Below are 17,637 nucleotides of genomic sequence, written 5' to 3' on the forward strand. Positions count from 1 at the left end.
TCGTTAACTTACCTCGATATGTCATTAACTTGTTTCGATATATCGTTGACTTGTTTTGATTTATCATTGACTTGTTTCGATGTATCGTTGACTTGTTTCGATATATCGTTGACTTGTTTCGATATATCGTTGACTTGTTTCGATATATTGTTGACTTGTTTCGATATATCGTTGACTTGTTTCGATATATCGTTGACTTGTTTTGACATATCATTGACTTGTTTCGATATAGCGTTGACTTGTTTTGATTTATCGCTGACTTCTTTCGATATATTATTTTGATGAAGGTTACTCGATAGTGATATTCGGGTTAACATTTAATTGCCTCTTAATAACGATTCTGGTGCACAGAGTTCTTACTGACTTACACAGGTATTAATTCTTTCCCCCAGGTGGCTTACAGTCATGGAGGACACCTCTTTGCCGCAGCCTCGGGCAATCTCATCCACCTGTTTTCTGCTGTGACGTTGAAAAGTGTGTCGACCCTGAAAGGTCACATCAGTGAGGTATCGATTACCCCTTTTCCATGCTGTGGAGCCATCCGCCTTTCCTACATACTGGAACTGATATCCACATTATTTCCCCTGGGAAAATGTCCTAAAATCTTCAGGTGTCTCCCATTGTGATTGCAGCAAAGTACGAATTTGATAAGTGATTGTCAAAACAGAATTGGTAGTGGGAGAGGTGGAGTGGAAGGCAGAGGTGACTGCCTCTCACAAGTGTTTACAAATCCCAGGTGCACGACCTGGCCTGGTCTGCCGATGACCTGCGCTTGGTGACGTGCAGTGTAGAAGGACGTGTGTACGAGTGGCGAGTACATGGAGGAAAACGAGATGCCGAATGCATCATCAAGGTGGACGCTTACATGGGACTAGCACTGCCAGCTTCGGACCATCCTCCAGTTTATGCCACCACAGCCACAACTCTACGTGAGATCACTGGGTCACAGGTATTCATTTACTTTTGTGGTGGCTCGTGTTTGTGGGTGTCATGTGTTCAGGGTGTAGAATGTAGAGGCAAGAAATCAAATGACCATTTCACCAAGGAGGTGCTGTTGCAGGTGGTGAAAGAGGTGTCATTGGAACCTCTCAGGGCATCAGCAATTGCTGTGGAAAGCTTAGGTCGAGCCATTTACGTTGGGACAAAAGGAGGAGTGTTGAGAGTCGCACACCTTCCACTGTCCACAAATCCAGAATGGGTCGACCTACCTGCTCACCAGACTTCAATCACACAGGTGAGCAGCTCATTAACTCAACATTCCAAGTTGAATCAGGCAGAAGACATGAGTCCAAGTCCTCCCTTTCTATAATCTGATCTCCCCAGATGTGCGTGACCCCCGACAGCAAGCGTCTAATTACGGGAGGATCTGATGGCTCACTTTTTGTGTGGGGTCTTCCTGAACAAGATGGCCAGGAGACAGTTGGATTTTCAAGAATCCCACGAATTGACGAGGTGTTAGTAAGCTGCTCTGAGCTTGAGGAAAAGGTACCCATGAGCTATATACTTCCCAATCATTATTGGGTAACCATGATCATGATCATGACGTGGTATAGTTGTTGCTTTCTGATTGCGTGATCCCATCCCATATATCGACTCAACCCATTAATGTTGTCACCCAAACAACACAATAATGCTGTCATGTGGGGGACAACACAATAATGCTGTCATGTGGGCGACAACACAATAATGCTGTCATGTGGGGGACAACACAATAATGCTGTCATGTGGGGGACAACACAATAATTCTGTCATGTGGGCGACAACACAATAATGCTGTCATGTGGGCGACAACACAATAATGCTGTCATGTGGGCGACAACACAATAATGCTGTCATGTGGGGGACAACGCAATAATGCTGTCATGTGGGCGACAACACAATAATGCTGTCATGTGGGGGACAACGCAACAATGCTGTCATGCGGGCGACAACACAATAATGCTTTAATGTGGGCGACAACACAATAATGCTGTCATGTGGGCGACAACACAATAATGCTGTCATGTGGGCGACAACACAATAATGCTGTCATGTGGGGGACAACACAATAATGCTGTCATGTGGGCGACCCCAATAATGCCGCCATGCGGGCGACAACACAATAATGCTGTCATGTGGGCGACAACACAATGATGCTGTCATGTAGGCGACAACACAATAATGCTGTCATGTGGGGGACAACACAATAATGCTGTCATGTGGGGGACAACACAATAATGCTGTCATGTGGGGGACAACCCATTAATGCTGTCATGTGGGGGACAACACAATAATGCTGTCATGTGTGGGACAACACAATAATGCTGTCATGTGGGGGACAACACAATAATGCTGTCATGTGTGGGACAACACAATAATGCTGTCATGTGGGGGACAACACCATAATGCTGTCATGCGGGCGACAACCCAATAATGCTGTCATGTGGGCGACAACACAATAATGCTGTCATGTGGGCGACAACACAAAAATGCTGTCATGTGGGCGACAACACAATATTGCTGTGAAGTGGGGGACAACACAATAATGCTGTCATGTGGGCGACAACACAATATTGCTGTCAAGTGGGGGACAACACAATAATGCAGTCATGTGGGCGACAACACAATAATGCTGTCATGTGGGGGACAACCCATTAATGTTGTCATGTGGAGGACAACACAATAATGCTGTCATGTGGTGGACAACACAATAATGCTGTCATATGTGCGACAACACAATGATGCTGTCATGTAGGCGACAACACAATAATGCTGTCATGTGGGGGACAACACAATAATGCTGTCATGTGGGGGACAACCCATTAATGTTGTCATGTGGGCGACAACACAATAATGCTGTCATGTGGGCGACAACACAATAATGCTGTCTTGTGGGGGACAACCCATTAATGTTGTCATGTGGGCGACAACACAATAATGCTGTCATGTGGGTGACAACACAATAATGCTGTCATGTGGAGGACAACACAATAATGCGGTCATGTGGAGGACAACACAATAATGCGGTCATGTGGGTAACAACACAATAATGCTGTCATGTGGGGGACGACACAATAATGCTGTCATGTGGGCGACAACACAATAATGATGTCATGTGGGCGACAACACAATATTGCTGTCAAGTGGGGGACCACAAAATAATGCTGTCATGTGGGGGACAACACAATAATGCTGTCATGTGTGGGACAACACAATAATGCTGTCATGTGGGGCACAACACAATAATGCTGTCATGTGGGCGACAACACAATAATGCTGTCATGTGGGGGACAACCCATTAATGCTGTCATGTGGGGGACAACACAATAATGCTGTCATGTGGGGGACAACACAATAATGCTGTCATGTGGGGGACAACCCATTAATGCTGTCATGTGGGGGACAACACAATAATGCTGTCATGTGGGGGACAACACAATAATGCTGTCATGTGGGCGACAACACAATAATGCTGTCATGTGGGGGACAACACAATAATGCTGTCATGTGGGGGACAACACAATAATGCTGTCATGTGGGCGACAACACAATAATGCTGTCATGTGGGCGACAACACAATAATGCTGTCATGTGGGCGACAACACAATAATGCTGTCATGTGGGGGACAACGCAATAATGCTGTCATGTGGGCGACAACACAATAATGCTGTCATGTGGGGGACAACGCAATAATGCTGTCATGCGGGCGACAACACAATAATGCTGTCATGTGGGCGACAACACAATAATGCTGTCATGTGGGCGACAACACAATAATGCTGTCATGTGGGCGACAACACAATAATGCTGTCATGTGGGGGACAACACAATAATGCTGTCATGTGGGCGACCACAATAATGCCGCCATGCAGGAGACAACACAATAATGCTGTAATGTGGGCGACAACACAATAATGCTGTCATGTGGGCGACAACACAATGATGCTGTCATGTAGGCGACAACATAATAATGCTGTCATGTGGGGGACAACACAATAATGCTGTCATGTGGGGGACAACACAATAATGCTGTCATGTGGGGGACAACCCATTAATGCTGTCATGTGGGGGACAACACAATAATGCTGTCATGTGGGGGACAACACAATAATGCTGTCATGTGTGGGACAACACAATAATGCTGTCATGTGGGGGACAACACCATAATGCTGTCATGCGGGCGACAACCCAATAATGCTGTCATGTGGGCGACAACACAATAATGCTGTCATGTGGGCGACAACACAATATTGCTGTCAAGTGGGGGACAACACAATAATGCTGTCATGTGGGGGACAACACAATAATATTGTCACCCAAACAGCCCTACATTTATATTGCGACATGCGAAGTCATGCAGGTAGAATTTTGGAATGTATTTGGAAACTATTTTTTTTCCTAAACAAATGCCATCATTTATCGGCTGCAATGGGTTTTACAATCCCAAAAGGTGTGAGAGCGAAGAAACCCCAGTGCCAGTTCCTGTCTTTTCACACCTTTTTTTCAGGATCAACGGATAAGAGAGTTGGCTTTTCGATTGGACGAAGTGGAAGGAGAGATGGACTTCCATCTGCGCCTGCAAACCTCAAACTTTGAAGAGCAAAAACAGAAAGAAAAACGCCTTTTATCAAAGAAAGTCGAGGACCTGAATCAGCAGCTTAAGGTACAAACATGGCACCATCTTTGGTGCCACCCCATGTGTGGCTCTGCATAATCTGTGGCTCTCGAATGCAAGACCATCATAATGTCGGTCTTCATCTTCATTGATGAACTTGTCCCTCTTTTGAGCTCATCATCATCAGGTCCATATGGATCCTAAATCCGGAGGGTTTACCATTGTGTCCTTCACATTCAGTGTCCTCTCGACTGTCCTCTCGCTTCTTCTTTGTTGCGGGGTAGCAACATTGGCGGAGGGCGTGGCTGTGCCGCTGATGCAGTGCCCTTGCTGATTATGGCAGGAATTTTGAATTTGGCCATGGTGTGGACGATAGCTCGCCTACTCTTCACGAAGGACACCTTGTAATATTTAGCCTCGTGTTGGCTTAACGTTACTTAACCATCAATTAGTTAAAGGAATCATTAAATAATTAATTAATTAATAGTCAAATTTATAAATGAATAATTAAATAGATAAATAATCTCTATATAATGGAGCAAGTGTTTGTAATTATGCATGTATGTATGTATGTATGTATGTATGTATGTATGTATGTATCTATGTGTGTATGTATGTATGTGTGTATGTATGTATGTATGTATGGCAGCTCTTCACCCATTGGTTGGACAGTTGACCTGATGCCACCCGCAATTATAACCTGAAATACTTAACCTAAAGTACTCAGAGGACCCAAAGACCCCCACCCAAAACCCCAAGGACCCAAAGGACCGAGAAGACCCCGAGGACCCAAAAGACCCCAAGCCCCCCAAGGATGCTAAATATCCCAAAAAGGCCCCAAGGACTCAAAAGACCCCAAAGAACAAGAAGACTGAAAAGACTCTGAAGACCCAATGGACCCCAAAGACCCAAAATACCCAAAAGACCCTCAAATACCCTGAATATCCAAAAGACCCAGAGGACTCAAAATACCCTGACGACCCAAAAGACCCAAAATACCACAAATATCCTTGAAGACCGAAAAGACAAAAAGCCCCCGAAGACCCTTAAAAGACCCAAATGGCCGAAAAGACTCGAATACCCAATGGACTCAAAAGACCAAAAATACCCCGAAGACTGAAAAGATTCCAAAAAACCCCAAAGATCCTTAAAGACCCCAAAACCCCGAGTAATGAAAAGACCCCAAAAACCGAACAGACCCTGAAGACCATTAAAGACCAACAACACCCCGAAGACTGAAAATACCCAAAAGACTGAAAAGACCATAACCACCTAAATTACCCCAAAGACTGAAAATACCCTGAAGACCCAAAATACCTCGAACACCCAAAAGACTGAAATGACCTTGAAGACCCAGAATACCCTGAAAAGGGAATGCAAATGCAATTAATTTTTTTCTGAAAACCTTTGACAATCATTAAACTCGGTCTAATTTGAAGGGAATATATTGTTGCGGATCTCCCGAAGCCCGTCGACATTACAAATGGGGGGGAGGGGGTTAAACCCCTTTTTCCCCTCGGGTCTTCATGTCCACGAGGCCGAGTCGCCACTCCCGCAGCGAGCGTGGAAAAGGGTATCGGGTCGATGCCACACGTACCTTTGACCCACGCTGCCACGAAAACGGGGACCGGACCTCGCACAAGCCACGCTAATCGAATACGCCCGATCGGTGTGCGTATCACATGACTTGTGCCATTACCTTTTATTGAACCCGATTTGAGGGGTTCTGTTCGTGCGATGCTAGGCCAATTGTGAAATGACGGGAACAATAAAATAAGAGGAAGAACACAATTTATTTACAGCTATACAGGTGAAGAGACACAGAGCAGGCACTTAAGCAGTCTTAACTAAATCCCAGACAAAGGGCCCACTCACTCACACGGGGAAAAAGGAGGAAGGAAAAGTTCACGTTCCCAAACGCGCATTGCCGTCGGTCGCTCCCAGACTGCTCACTCGGCGTGGCCCTCTGGTGGTCACGGCACATATGCAGGGAGCCCAGGTAGGAGGGTCGTCGGTGTAGGTGGCTCTGGGATGGATCGTCTCCACACCACGTGAATAATACAGGCAGCAGGGCACAGGACACGGGGAATTCGTGTACAGCGGCTATAACAAGCGTGCAATCCACTCGCGGTGGGACAACAGTTCTGACGCACTCTCTTTTTCTGACGCGGGGTGACTCTCTCTCCTTGTCTGCTGTGTTCTCACTTCGGCTCTGACTTCAGCTCTGACGCATGGGGCTCGAGGCAGGGTTTTATATAGCCCCTCCCGGGTCCTACCCGAATGTTCCAAGCCCCTCCTCTTGTTGCCGTTGTGAGCCACTCCCCTTGGGCTCTGATTGGCGGCTCGCTGCTTACTGGCCACTCCCCCTGCAGCTCCTCCCTTCGGCCTTGCCAGACTTGTTCCAGGCCGAGCACATGGTATTCCAGCCTAATCGAGGCCTACACTTACTAGCCTGCTCAACGCAAAACTAACACAGGAAAGGACTACGCTTACATTCACGAATAAATAACTGAACTACAGCGAGGTAACATGTTGTGGTGCATCTACCTATGAGGGGGGTCATCCTTTATTCCCAAAACCGTAACAATATATATATATTTGCCAATCACAAAGTACTGAAAAAGTCCTCGAGTGTCGATTTTCGAGTTTGCCAGTGGCGTCACATTGTGAACTCACCGTGATTCTGCCAGCAACAGTACGTAGAGAAAGAGAGCAATCCGAGCTCGGATTCCGACACTGATTGGGGATGGTGGAGGGTGGGGCGGGCATGTGGGGTAGTCATGGGTATTGTTAGCTAGGGTGACGGTTGATGGGGGGTTGTGGGAGGATGGTGGAGAGGAGGGGTGGGTGGTCGTGGATATTGTTAGCTCGGCTGACGGTTGATTGGGGGGTTGTAGAAGGATGGCGGAGGGGGAGGGGTGGGAGGTCGTGGGTATTGTTAGCTCGGCTGACAGTTGATGGGAGATTGTGAAAGGAGGGTGGATGAGGGGGAGGGGTGGGGTGGTCATGGTATTGTTAGCTAAGGTGATGGTTGTAGGGAGATTGTGAAGGGAGGGTGGATGAATTCGAATAAACTGTTCCAACCCGTCAGTTTTGACTGGCTTTTCGACTAGTAATAATAATATAATAATAATAATAATAATAAATAAATATATAATAAATACAAATATATAAATATATATATTTACATATATATATATATAATATAATAAAATAATAATACAATAATAATAATTTAAAATAATAATAATAATAATAATAAAGTAGTTAAATTCAATTAATCATTACTAGTTGGCTTAATCATTAAAGTTGGCGGGCTTGAGATCTCAGGGTTCTGAGTTTGAAGCCCTGTCATGCCATGGAATTAACACCACGTGGGTTGACTCAGCCTGTCATCCTTTCGGGGTCGACAAAATGAGTACCAGATGACTGGTTATAGAGAGGCATTGCATCAGCAGCAGTTGAGCATCCAGAAAATGATGCAGCCAGCAGCCACAGGCTGCACACGAACCACCACCGTGGGATTTTTAACATCCACCGATGAATGCTGGCGGCCGGGATACCTGTTTAACGTCCACCTTCTACCCCAATTAACCCCATTCCCAAGCACTCCCTTTGTTCATGTTATTGTTATTTTCCCCTCTTCTTAACCTCTTTTAGTTTGTCAGTTGCTGGATGGTTTGTTTGTTCCTTTTCTGTTTCATCCCCTCCTTCCCGTTCCTCTTCTTACTGTGTTTCATTCAGTTTGTGTGCAGCTTCATTAACCCCATGTGTTCTTCTCCCCTTGATCTCATTCTCACTTCTACTCTGCTTTTGGAGTTTCCCCCTTTCTATTTTGTTCCATTCTGCTCTAGCTTTTCCACGACCTTGTAAATTGTTTTAAAAAGTTATTAATAAACAAAAATGTTTGGTACTACAGAACTTTAATATACAAGAAAACAAACATGATAGTTAGGTCCAGAACCTCGATTCCGTGACCATTTTCTGGCTAGTAAGGTTTGACGATTGATTTGACTTATATGGACATTTTATAAAACAAGTACAAAAAGTTTTAATTAAAACAAAAGCCGCGTCGATGTTACACAATGCCTAGATGCAGCTGTGCCTATAACGTCGATGTTATAGGCACAGGACATTCCTATTGATTCGATTACTTGATGTTATTTTTGTGCAAAGTGAAAAGATATCTTGGCAATTTCCCGTGTGTGGTGAAGAATTTTTAATATATCTCGGCATTTTCCCGTCTGTTATTTCAGGCGGTGTATGACTGACCATGCCGCGATTAAAAATATATATATCTCGGCAATTTCCCGTGTGTGGCGACACGTGAACGAAGCTATCTATGCTCCTCTCTCCACATTATTGTGACGACGTATAAATTAAATATTTCATCGTGACGATTGTCATCAAATGGACGAAGTTTTAATATATCTCGGCATTTTCCCGTCTGTTATTTCGGGCGGTGTATGACTGACCATGCTGCGGTTTAAACAAAATATATATATCTTGGCATTTTCCCATCTGTTATTTCGGGCGGTGTATGACTGACCATGCCGCAATTTAAAAAATATATATCTCAATGGACTTGAAGTTACAGGCCTTTGAGAATTCATTTCGTTCTATAAAGGGCAACTTTCATCGGATTTTCTTCCCGTTTTTTTTCAACCGAGTCTAAAACTATGTTAGCGACTGTGAAAAATGAAATGATATATCGAATTTGATTTGAAATAAAACTGTGTGAGAGAGGAAGACACCACGGGCCTACAAAACAGGCCTCAAAGCTATGCGAGCTAATAAAATGGTGGATATTTGTTTATATGAAGCCTCTCCCACAATGGGGACCACATCAGAGTTCCCAGAATGGGTGGAGCTTTGAGGTTTTGTCTTCTCTGCAAGAACAAGAACAAGAAGAAGAAGAACAAGAACAACAGCAGAGGGCACTCTATGACCAGCGTCTTGCGACGCGGCTAAAAATTAGCACCCATGTCCCTCCCAAAAATCCCGGCATTTTCCCCTAAAGGCCCTAATCCAAGATGGCCGCCGGCGCCATCTTTAAAAATAAAGTTTTGAACAAAAGCACATATAATTATTTAGAAATTCCCTTTTTGGGGTAAGTCGACCACGAGGATCCCGAATTTTACATTAGTTTGACGTTACAACATCCTTTTGACCTAGGAATCCAACATGGCCGTCATCTGGTAGAGCAAAAACGCAACTTTTGAAAAGGAGCACATGAATAAACATTATTTTGCCTGCATCTAGAATAGTCACGAAATTGAGGCTCTGACTAGAGAATTTTTTTTCGCTGCGTATAGGTGAGTGTGGGTGCGTGTGTGTGGGGGGGGGGGGGGGAGGGGGGGTTAATGGGTGTGTTTAATTTCATGTATTTCTATGTTTTAGGTTTCAGCTGTTCGTGATTTGAATTGAGAAGAAAGCTTATGCAAATGACCACCATTACGTGTGTGCTCCAGTGTGGTGGGCTTTGCAACAAAGTCACTGATGCCATAACCTCCGCCGAGAGTTGGGAAAATCTCAAGAAGAAGACCCTATTATGGCGCGGTCTTGACAAGTTCGGAGACGTCCACGCAACAGTCGATTGGGATAATGGTCCCAGCGGACAATGTCTCCATAATTCATGTAGGTTGACCTTATGGAATGTCAAGAAACTAGAACAGGCCAAGACAAGGCAGATAAAACGAGAGGTCGAGGAATGCCAAGCTCAGTCTTCGTCTACGTCTGAGGCTTTGCCACCAGCTGCCGCTCCACCTGCAAAGCGGCTGCGATCGAGCGTTCAAGGGCTGATACATGAAAAAACAAAATGTGTCTTGTGCTGTAAACCGGAGTCGCCCAAGCACCCAGAAACAAAGCTGTCCCTGATTTTGTACGATCATGCATGGGCGGCTTTCAAGAGCCACACGATGGTCCTGGAAGATCAGAGCATGCGAGATAGAATCAACTGTTTGATCGATTGTGCAGCTGATCAGCCCTACGCTATTGAGATCCGATATCACAACAAAGGCTGGTTGAAATATGTGCATCGTTACCAGAAAATGAGTGAAGATGGCAAACTCCCATGCATGCTCAATGTCAATCTCCGTGAAGCTCAGACTATCTTCTTTGACCACATCAGAGCAGTTATCTTTGAGGAACATGAGCTAAGGTCACTGCCGAGCCTCCTCAAAGACTACAGTTCTATCATTTCTCGGTATGGCTTCCCAACATCCAGCGTCAAGTCTTCCTTTATCAAAGATATCCTAACCCGGGAGTTTGAGGGCAAGATCGGCTTCCACACCCGCCCTCAGAGGAACCAGAGCGACCTAGTCTATGATATGTCCGGGGGTGGTTCATATGTGGAAGCAGCGCTCTCCTCCATCGGTGTCAGCAGTGAGCAACTGGTGCGCAACGTGGCCGAGTGGCTCAGGGATGACGTCCAGTCAATCAAACACATCCCCTGGCCGCCGAGAGTCGAAGAGCTAGAAGAGGAGGAAGAGGTATCGCCTCTCATGGTGCAGCTGTTATCTGCTTTGCGGGGGGAAAAGGGGGTAGATCTGTCTCCCAGCACACACTCTCTCGCCTCTCTCATCACACAGTACACCACAAAGCGACCAACAGCTACTGCCATCAATGCCACCATCACCCTTCACGGGATGACTCGCAGCAAGGAGCTTGTTGATTCTTACTACAAACTGGGCATGGGGATCAGCTACCCGAACGTGCTTCTCCTGCGTGACTTCTGGACCATGCATGACCTCGAGCGGTGCTCGATCTGTCATGACGAGATTGCTGAGGGAGAACCAAGCATCAGTATCATTGCCAATGATGACTTTCTCAACGACACCTTGACAGGAGGGGGTACTGCGCATCGCTGTAACTGGATGTTTCTGCAGCGTCTAGAATAGTCTAGTAGGAAGAGGGGGATACCATGCACCCCCCGGAAATATACTTCTAATCAGTGTTTCTAGATTGGAAAAATTGTGTAGAAAATGATGAGCTATGTTAAAAAGTTGTCAATATGTCCCACGTATCATTTTTATGCAAATTAGTGCCGCCATTATCGAAAAATCTAGTTTCACTATATCTCAGGCAATATTGCAGATAACTGAACAAATAAGGTGTCTAGACCCATGTTTTGAGGGTCAAAGATCATAATAAAACTATTCTTAAAGTGATCACATGTGTCTGTGTCATGCTAGTATGCAAATTAGTGCCGCCATTACAAAATAATCACATTTTTACCAATTAAGAGACTCCAGTATTAAGATAATTAAGTATTAAGATTAGAGACTCCAGTACTATTAAGAGACTCCAGAGACAGCCGTTCACCGAACCCTCACTACTATGAGGAACTTGAAAGTCTGGGTGGCTCTCCATCATCCAGAATGAGAAGCAGCTACTGGTGCACTCCAGAAATGTGAACAATGTGGCCCAGATCAGGGCGGCTCATAACGCCCTGGCCAACCGAAGAGAAACCAAAAGGAAGCACATGGAATGCGGCCCAAACCGAATGCGAGAAGATGAGCAGTGCGTGCAGGACCTGGTCGCATGTATGCATGAGTTCAACTCCTTTCCATTCGACCCATCGTCACCTACCCTCCGCACCCTACAATCAGCAATGCCTGCCACTGATGAGCTCGTTGCTGACCTCAACTCGGCCGGTGCTTCGGGGGAGGAAAAGTTGACCCGCTTCTTGCAAGAGCGGGTGTACAGTTCAGTGGTTCTGATGATTCAGACTACAGTGAGGCAGAATGCTCTGATTCAGACTGACCACCTATCAATCTCATAGATTCACCAGTTTACACAAAAGCCGACGTGGTAACTTATTAATGTGTTTCAATTGTGTTGTGGTCAGTTTTCTACAAACCATGGGCAAAAAGTGTAAAATGGTTTCTGTTGATATGTCATCAGTGGTTTCATTTGAAAACTGTTCACGTTACAGCCATTAAAAGAATTGTTTTTGAAGTGCGAGTTTAGTTACTTTCATTCATTCATCAATTACTTTAATGCAAGAGATCCCTATGCATGTAGTTTGCATTACGTTACGTTTTCGCTCTACCGTATGGCGGCCATCTTGGATTTCTGGGTCAAAATGATGTTGTTATGTCAAACCAATGTCAGATTCGGAATCCTCATGGTCGACTTTTGCCATCTTGGCAAAACTTGGATGGCGCCGACGGCCATCTTGGATTTGGGCCTATAGGAAAAAAATGCCAGGATTTTTGGGAGGGACATGGGTGCTAATTTTTTTTATATAAGGTCCATAGAAGTCAAATCAATCGTCAAACTTTACTAGCCAGAAAATGGTGACGGAATCGAGGTTCTGGACCTAACTATGACTGTAACATCTCCACAAGAGCAGGAACGATCTAAGCAGTTATACAACTGAATCACCTTGAAGAGTGCAGCATGAAAAGCTTTGGTGTTATTGTCATTATGTCCTGTTTGTTTCTTGTATAAATAAGTTAATATTTACAAATCAGCGAAGATGAAATATATTGCATTGGTTACCTCGCATGCGTGACGTACAAAAGAAATGGAGGATAATCAAAATGATAACATTTGACAATCGATCAATTTATTATGTATTTAGATTCCTTAAATACAGTAGAATTACACAGGCTTATGGAGCTGACCATGGCATCAATTATATATCAAGTGAAGCACACTGCGTGTTAAAGGTCATCAGTGGAGAAAGGAAGGCCGATCTTGAGAGGCAACGACACAAGATGAGTAAGATGATGGAAGAGCAAGCAGAGCGCATGCAGCGAACAGGTATGTATGAAAGCACCTTGTGAAACATCTCCAGCACATTTGTGTACGTACAAAGGAATGGATTGTCATGAATCTTTAATCGGCTAAATCTTAATATAGAAGAATATATATATACAGGGTGAGTCAAAAGTAGCGCCCGATTTCTGTTTATATATGTGTATATATATATATATATATATATATATATATATATATATATATACACAGACTTGGCATTTAATATGGAATTTTTTTTTTTTCTTGACTTGGGTTTACTTTCTTAACTCAGTATATCAATCTGGTGAGTTTCTTTTACACTTTGGTGATTTATTTGTTAAAAGAACCATGTCACTGATTGTCTGTCGCAGCAAGAAGTCAACAACAGGATTATATCACAGGTGGCGTGGCAAAATGTACGGACAGGTGCATTTGATGATTGGCTTCACAGTCGGGTATACAAGGGTTGTTGCATTCTGTATTAGTGGAAAACAATTGCTGCACGTCTCCAAAAGTTATTGCCGCTTCCTCTGGAGATGGTCCGTCAGTAGTGTATATATGTTGCTTCTGGGACACTCTCATTTTCCCATTGACTTACATGTTAATTTTTCCCCTCCCTCATTGCCCCTAAACACCTCTATTTCTCTCACCCTGTTCTTTACGAACCTTCTAACCTTTTGACATGTTATCCTTATTCATTAGACCACTTAAACAATGGTCCTTCTGTGTGAACCTGTGATCCTTCTGACCTTATGGACCTTTTAACCTTTTACTCTTAATATCATCTGGTGAATCATCTTTGACCCACTCAAACAACGACCCTACAAATATTTGTTTATGCGTGGGAAATAATTTAACTCTCTTGCCACTCCCTTCACCATGTAATATATTAACAAAAAAGATGTTTGAGTTTGGTTCTTTATTAAGATATTTTAACTGAGCTAAGATAAAATGGTAAACCTCCCTCAATGTTCTTGTTTGAGCGCCTCCAGTGCCACATACCATTTTTAAATTAAAGTATATATTTTCCTGGCAACCATCAAAGTTTTCCGTCCACTCAAAAATATTTCCATCTTTTTTACCCAATTCACCGGTATTTAAATTAATTCTCTTATTTGTTTTGTAAAATTTTTTACCAGTTGTCTTTTCAATTATACCTATTTGATATTTTTCACATTCGTTATGTTTACCATTTATATACCAAGGTTGATTACACCTCCACTCTTTAGTCTGGTTGGTACTTGGTTCTATCATTTATATAATAGTAAAAAAGGCGGCGGTAGCCCGTTAAAATCCCTAACCCCCCTTTTTAACTTATCACTTATATACTTATATAACCATAAGGGAGACTATCCCATTTTCTAAAATAAACCTCTTATCATCAAAAGCCCCCAATGCTTTCTTATTCACCTCTTCTGAATATAATTTATGTTTATAACTTCTTATTCCATTAATCTTTCTAAACTCTTCTTTCTTTGTTGTTAAACAGTTATAATAATCCTTAAAGTTTATTGTTTCTTTAATAACATTTTTCTTTACACCTTTTAACTTCTTATCAGTCTTTTCGACGTTATTCACAATGTATTGAAAGCATAAGCCTTAGACCTCAATCCCACAAATTCACTCATGACATTTCCCCGTAATTCATCCTTAAACTTTCCAATCACCTTTTTATTTTTAGAAGAGAACAACTCACTCTCTGGACTGTAATTACTAGTGTCATAGATATTAATGTCCTTTTTCATGTCTGAATAAACATCATCAGTATTAATTTGCAAAATAAAACTATCTGTATCCATATAAAGTAGATTAACATCATTTTGATATTTCTTCCTCAAGTTATTATAAAAGTAATCATACATTAATGACTTTGATAAATCAAGAATTGATGTTCCAATATAAATAGGTTTGTCCATTTCAATACTCTCTTTAATCAAATGGATCGCACAAAAGTTCTCAGTAAAGACCTCAGCTCTAGTAAAACTCGGTCTATTAATTAATTTTGATGCTTGTTTCCAAGATGTTGATAGTCTGATATTTTGTCTTTTCCTCACATTTTCCATGGTCTTACCAAAGACCGCATTATTCATCAATTTATAAAAGTCTTTCTCAAAATCTGTTTTTGACTCTGTTCTTCTTTGTGTATTAAAATCAATGTACCCCTTCAACCAATGACTTTGATTGAACTTTAGAACCCTATGGATCTTCTCTACTCTTAGACCTTTTGATAAATATTGTCGCAAATTTCTTTGGTGTAGAACATAATTTTTCTTGTTATATAATGTAGTAAGTAATTTTTCTGTTGATTCACCTATATTAAATGATTGTTGATAATCACTTAACCACTCCTTCTTTGGACTTTCCTTTTCACAAGCAAATGGGAGATCTTTGTGTAGGTTATGAAGTTCCTCTGGATATTTCAAATCGACCTCAAAATAATAACCAACCTTTGAATCATCCAATTCTTTTTGTGTAGAGATACATACATCTTGTAAAACCTTTTTGTAATCTTTTTCCTTTACCCATCTAAGTTTTCCATAAGGAAGAGCCTGAGACATTGCCCAGCCATACAGGTTGTTCGCATCATAATACATCAAGTAGGAGCTCTCTACCGATGGATCATAATTTGGAATGTACTTGTTATTTGCTTTAGCATATCTCTTGAACAGACTTGTGAAATTCCTCCTCTTTTTGCCTTTTCAATCATCAAAAGCATATCAACATCGGTTATCAAATCCAAATCTTGTTTTGTCATTTTTAACATCGCGCTCCAAGCCAATCCAGGAGCAGTGTAATAGTGAGCAGGATCCAATCCATATCCAGAATGACAGATTGTTCTGAAAGCCTCAAACACATCAGCCAACAAAAGCACATCAGTTTTGAGGTACAAATCGTGATACTCACCAAGATTCTTAATGTTATCTTTTTTCCAAACATTTTGTGCGTGTACATAATCTTTATCAGATATATGACTATTATTTAATTTGTTATAGAAATTTTCTTTTAAAGGAAGTTGTGTTTCATTGAATCTCTCAAATGAGTCCATATAGTCATAGGGGTAAATTCCCTTTTGTGTTAGAAAATCTTTATCTAAAAAATACTCTGAAAGACATGGAAACTCTTTTAGATTTTGAACCAAGTTAGCCAATGGACTTGCCATGAATTTAAATGTATCAAGAAATCTGATATGAGTAATAGGAGATGTGTGAATTGTTTTTGTGAATGAAATGTATTTCTGATCCGTGTTTGGAATTGCTGAGATACTTCCAGAAGTCTTTGAGAGTTCCTTGATAAATAGATGTGTATCATAATGAGCGTTGTTATGAAGAAAGACAGGAATGAAAGAGGGGAGTTGATAATTAATATTACAACTTTGATGAGCCGGACCTCTATATTTACCAGTGAGATGACAATGGTCTCTAACCTTTAGACCTTTACCAATTTTCTCCTCACAAATATGACAGACATTGTTTTTTATAAATTCCCTTTTTTCTTTACTTGTTAAGGACATTGGTTTATTGGTTTCTCTCATTATCTTGGTTAATCGAACACAGTCTTTTTCTAGTCGTTTCACAAATTCCTCTGGGGTATTTGAGCCTCTATACATCTCTAACTTGTTATATTTATCACCAACGGATGATTTGATATAATAACAAAAACCACAAGGAGTATGTTTTTGATATTTATTTGTGTATGATTCTTTTGGATCTGGAGAAGCAGTATCAATTTTTTCTAAAATACTTTCAAAATCAGCATATATAACAAATGGATGTTTTATTGTTTTCTTTTCATCTTTGAATGTGATCTTTGAGCCTTTTTTAGGCATGTTGATTACCGTTGATTTATGTTCACCACAATAATTTGAATGTTTATCTAATCTTTCTTGTGTATGGAAGAAGTTAAGACAATGCATACAAATATATATTTTATTTGTTCTTTTACATACTTGTGGTTTTATTAATTTTGTAATATCTTTGATGTATGTATAATGTGAATTTTCCTCTGAATTAAAATATAGAAGATTAATATGAGTTTGTTTACAATTGTCAGAAAGCTTTAAAACCTGAATGTTGTTTGTTTCTGTTAGACCATAAACATTAACTGATAAATTATTCATCTTTTCAAATTTAGGAATATCATTTAAAGTCATCGGAAACTTAAGATCTTTCGTATTTAATGTATTCTCATATTTTTTATAATGAGATACTCTTTCATCATGAAAATGTGGAGGATGTAAGTGTGCTAAAATAAACCAGAGAAAACATTTATTGTCTTTATTTTTGATATTGATAACTGC

General features: G+C 41.8%; 2 protein-coding genes across 2 annotated transcripts in view; both read left to right on the forward strand.

Annotated features, from left to right (window-relative positions):
• The first annotated feature begins 281 nt into the window (after positions 1–281).
• LOC144888794 (cilia- and flagella-associated protein 57-like) lies at positions 282–1,014 on the forward strand. Its single transcript, XM_078768001.1, has 4 exons — positions 282–287; positions 393–506; positions 737–968; positions 1,001–1,014. Exons 1-4 carry the CDS (start codon positions 282–284, stop codon positions 1,012–1,014), a joined length of 366 nt encoding a protein of 121 aa, XP_078624127.1.
• Positions 1,015–4,493: 3,479 nt separating this feature from the next.
• LOC137439274 (uncharacterized) overlaps positions 4,494–17,637 on the forward strand; it is a 57,410-nt gene continuing 44,266 nt past the window's right edge. Inside the window, exons 1-2 of the mRNA XM_078768045.1 lie at positions 4,494–4,643; positions 13,271–13,364. Coding sequence (XP_078624171.1) covers positions 4,539–4,643; positions 13,271–13,364 — 199 coding nt within the window. The 5' untranslated portion in view covers positions 4,494–4,538. The remainder of the gene's footprint in view (positions 4,644–13,270; positions 13,365–17,637) is intronic.

Source organism: Myxine glutinosa, chromosome 14, assembly GCF_964187855.1.
Source record: "Myxine glutinosa chromosome 14, kmMyxGlut1.1, whole genome shotgun sequence".
NCBI classification, from domain to species: domain Eukaryota; kingdom Metazoa; phylum Chordata; class Myxini; order Myxiniformes; family Myxinidae; genus Myxine; species Myxine glutinosa.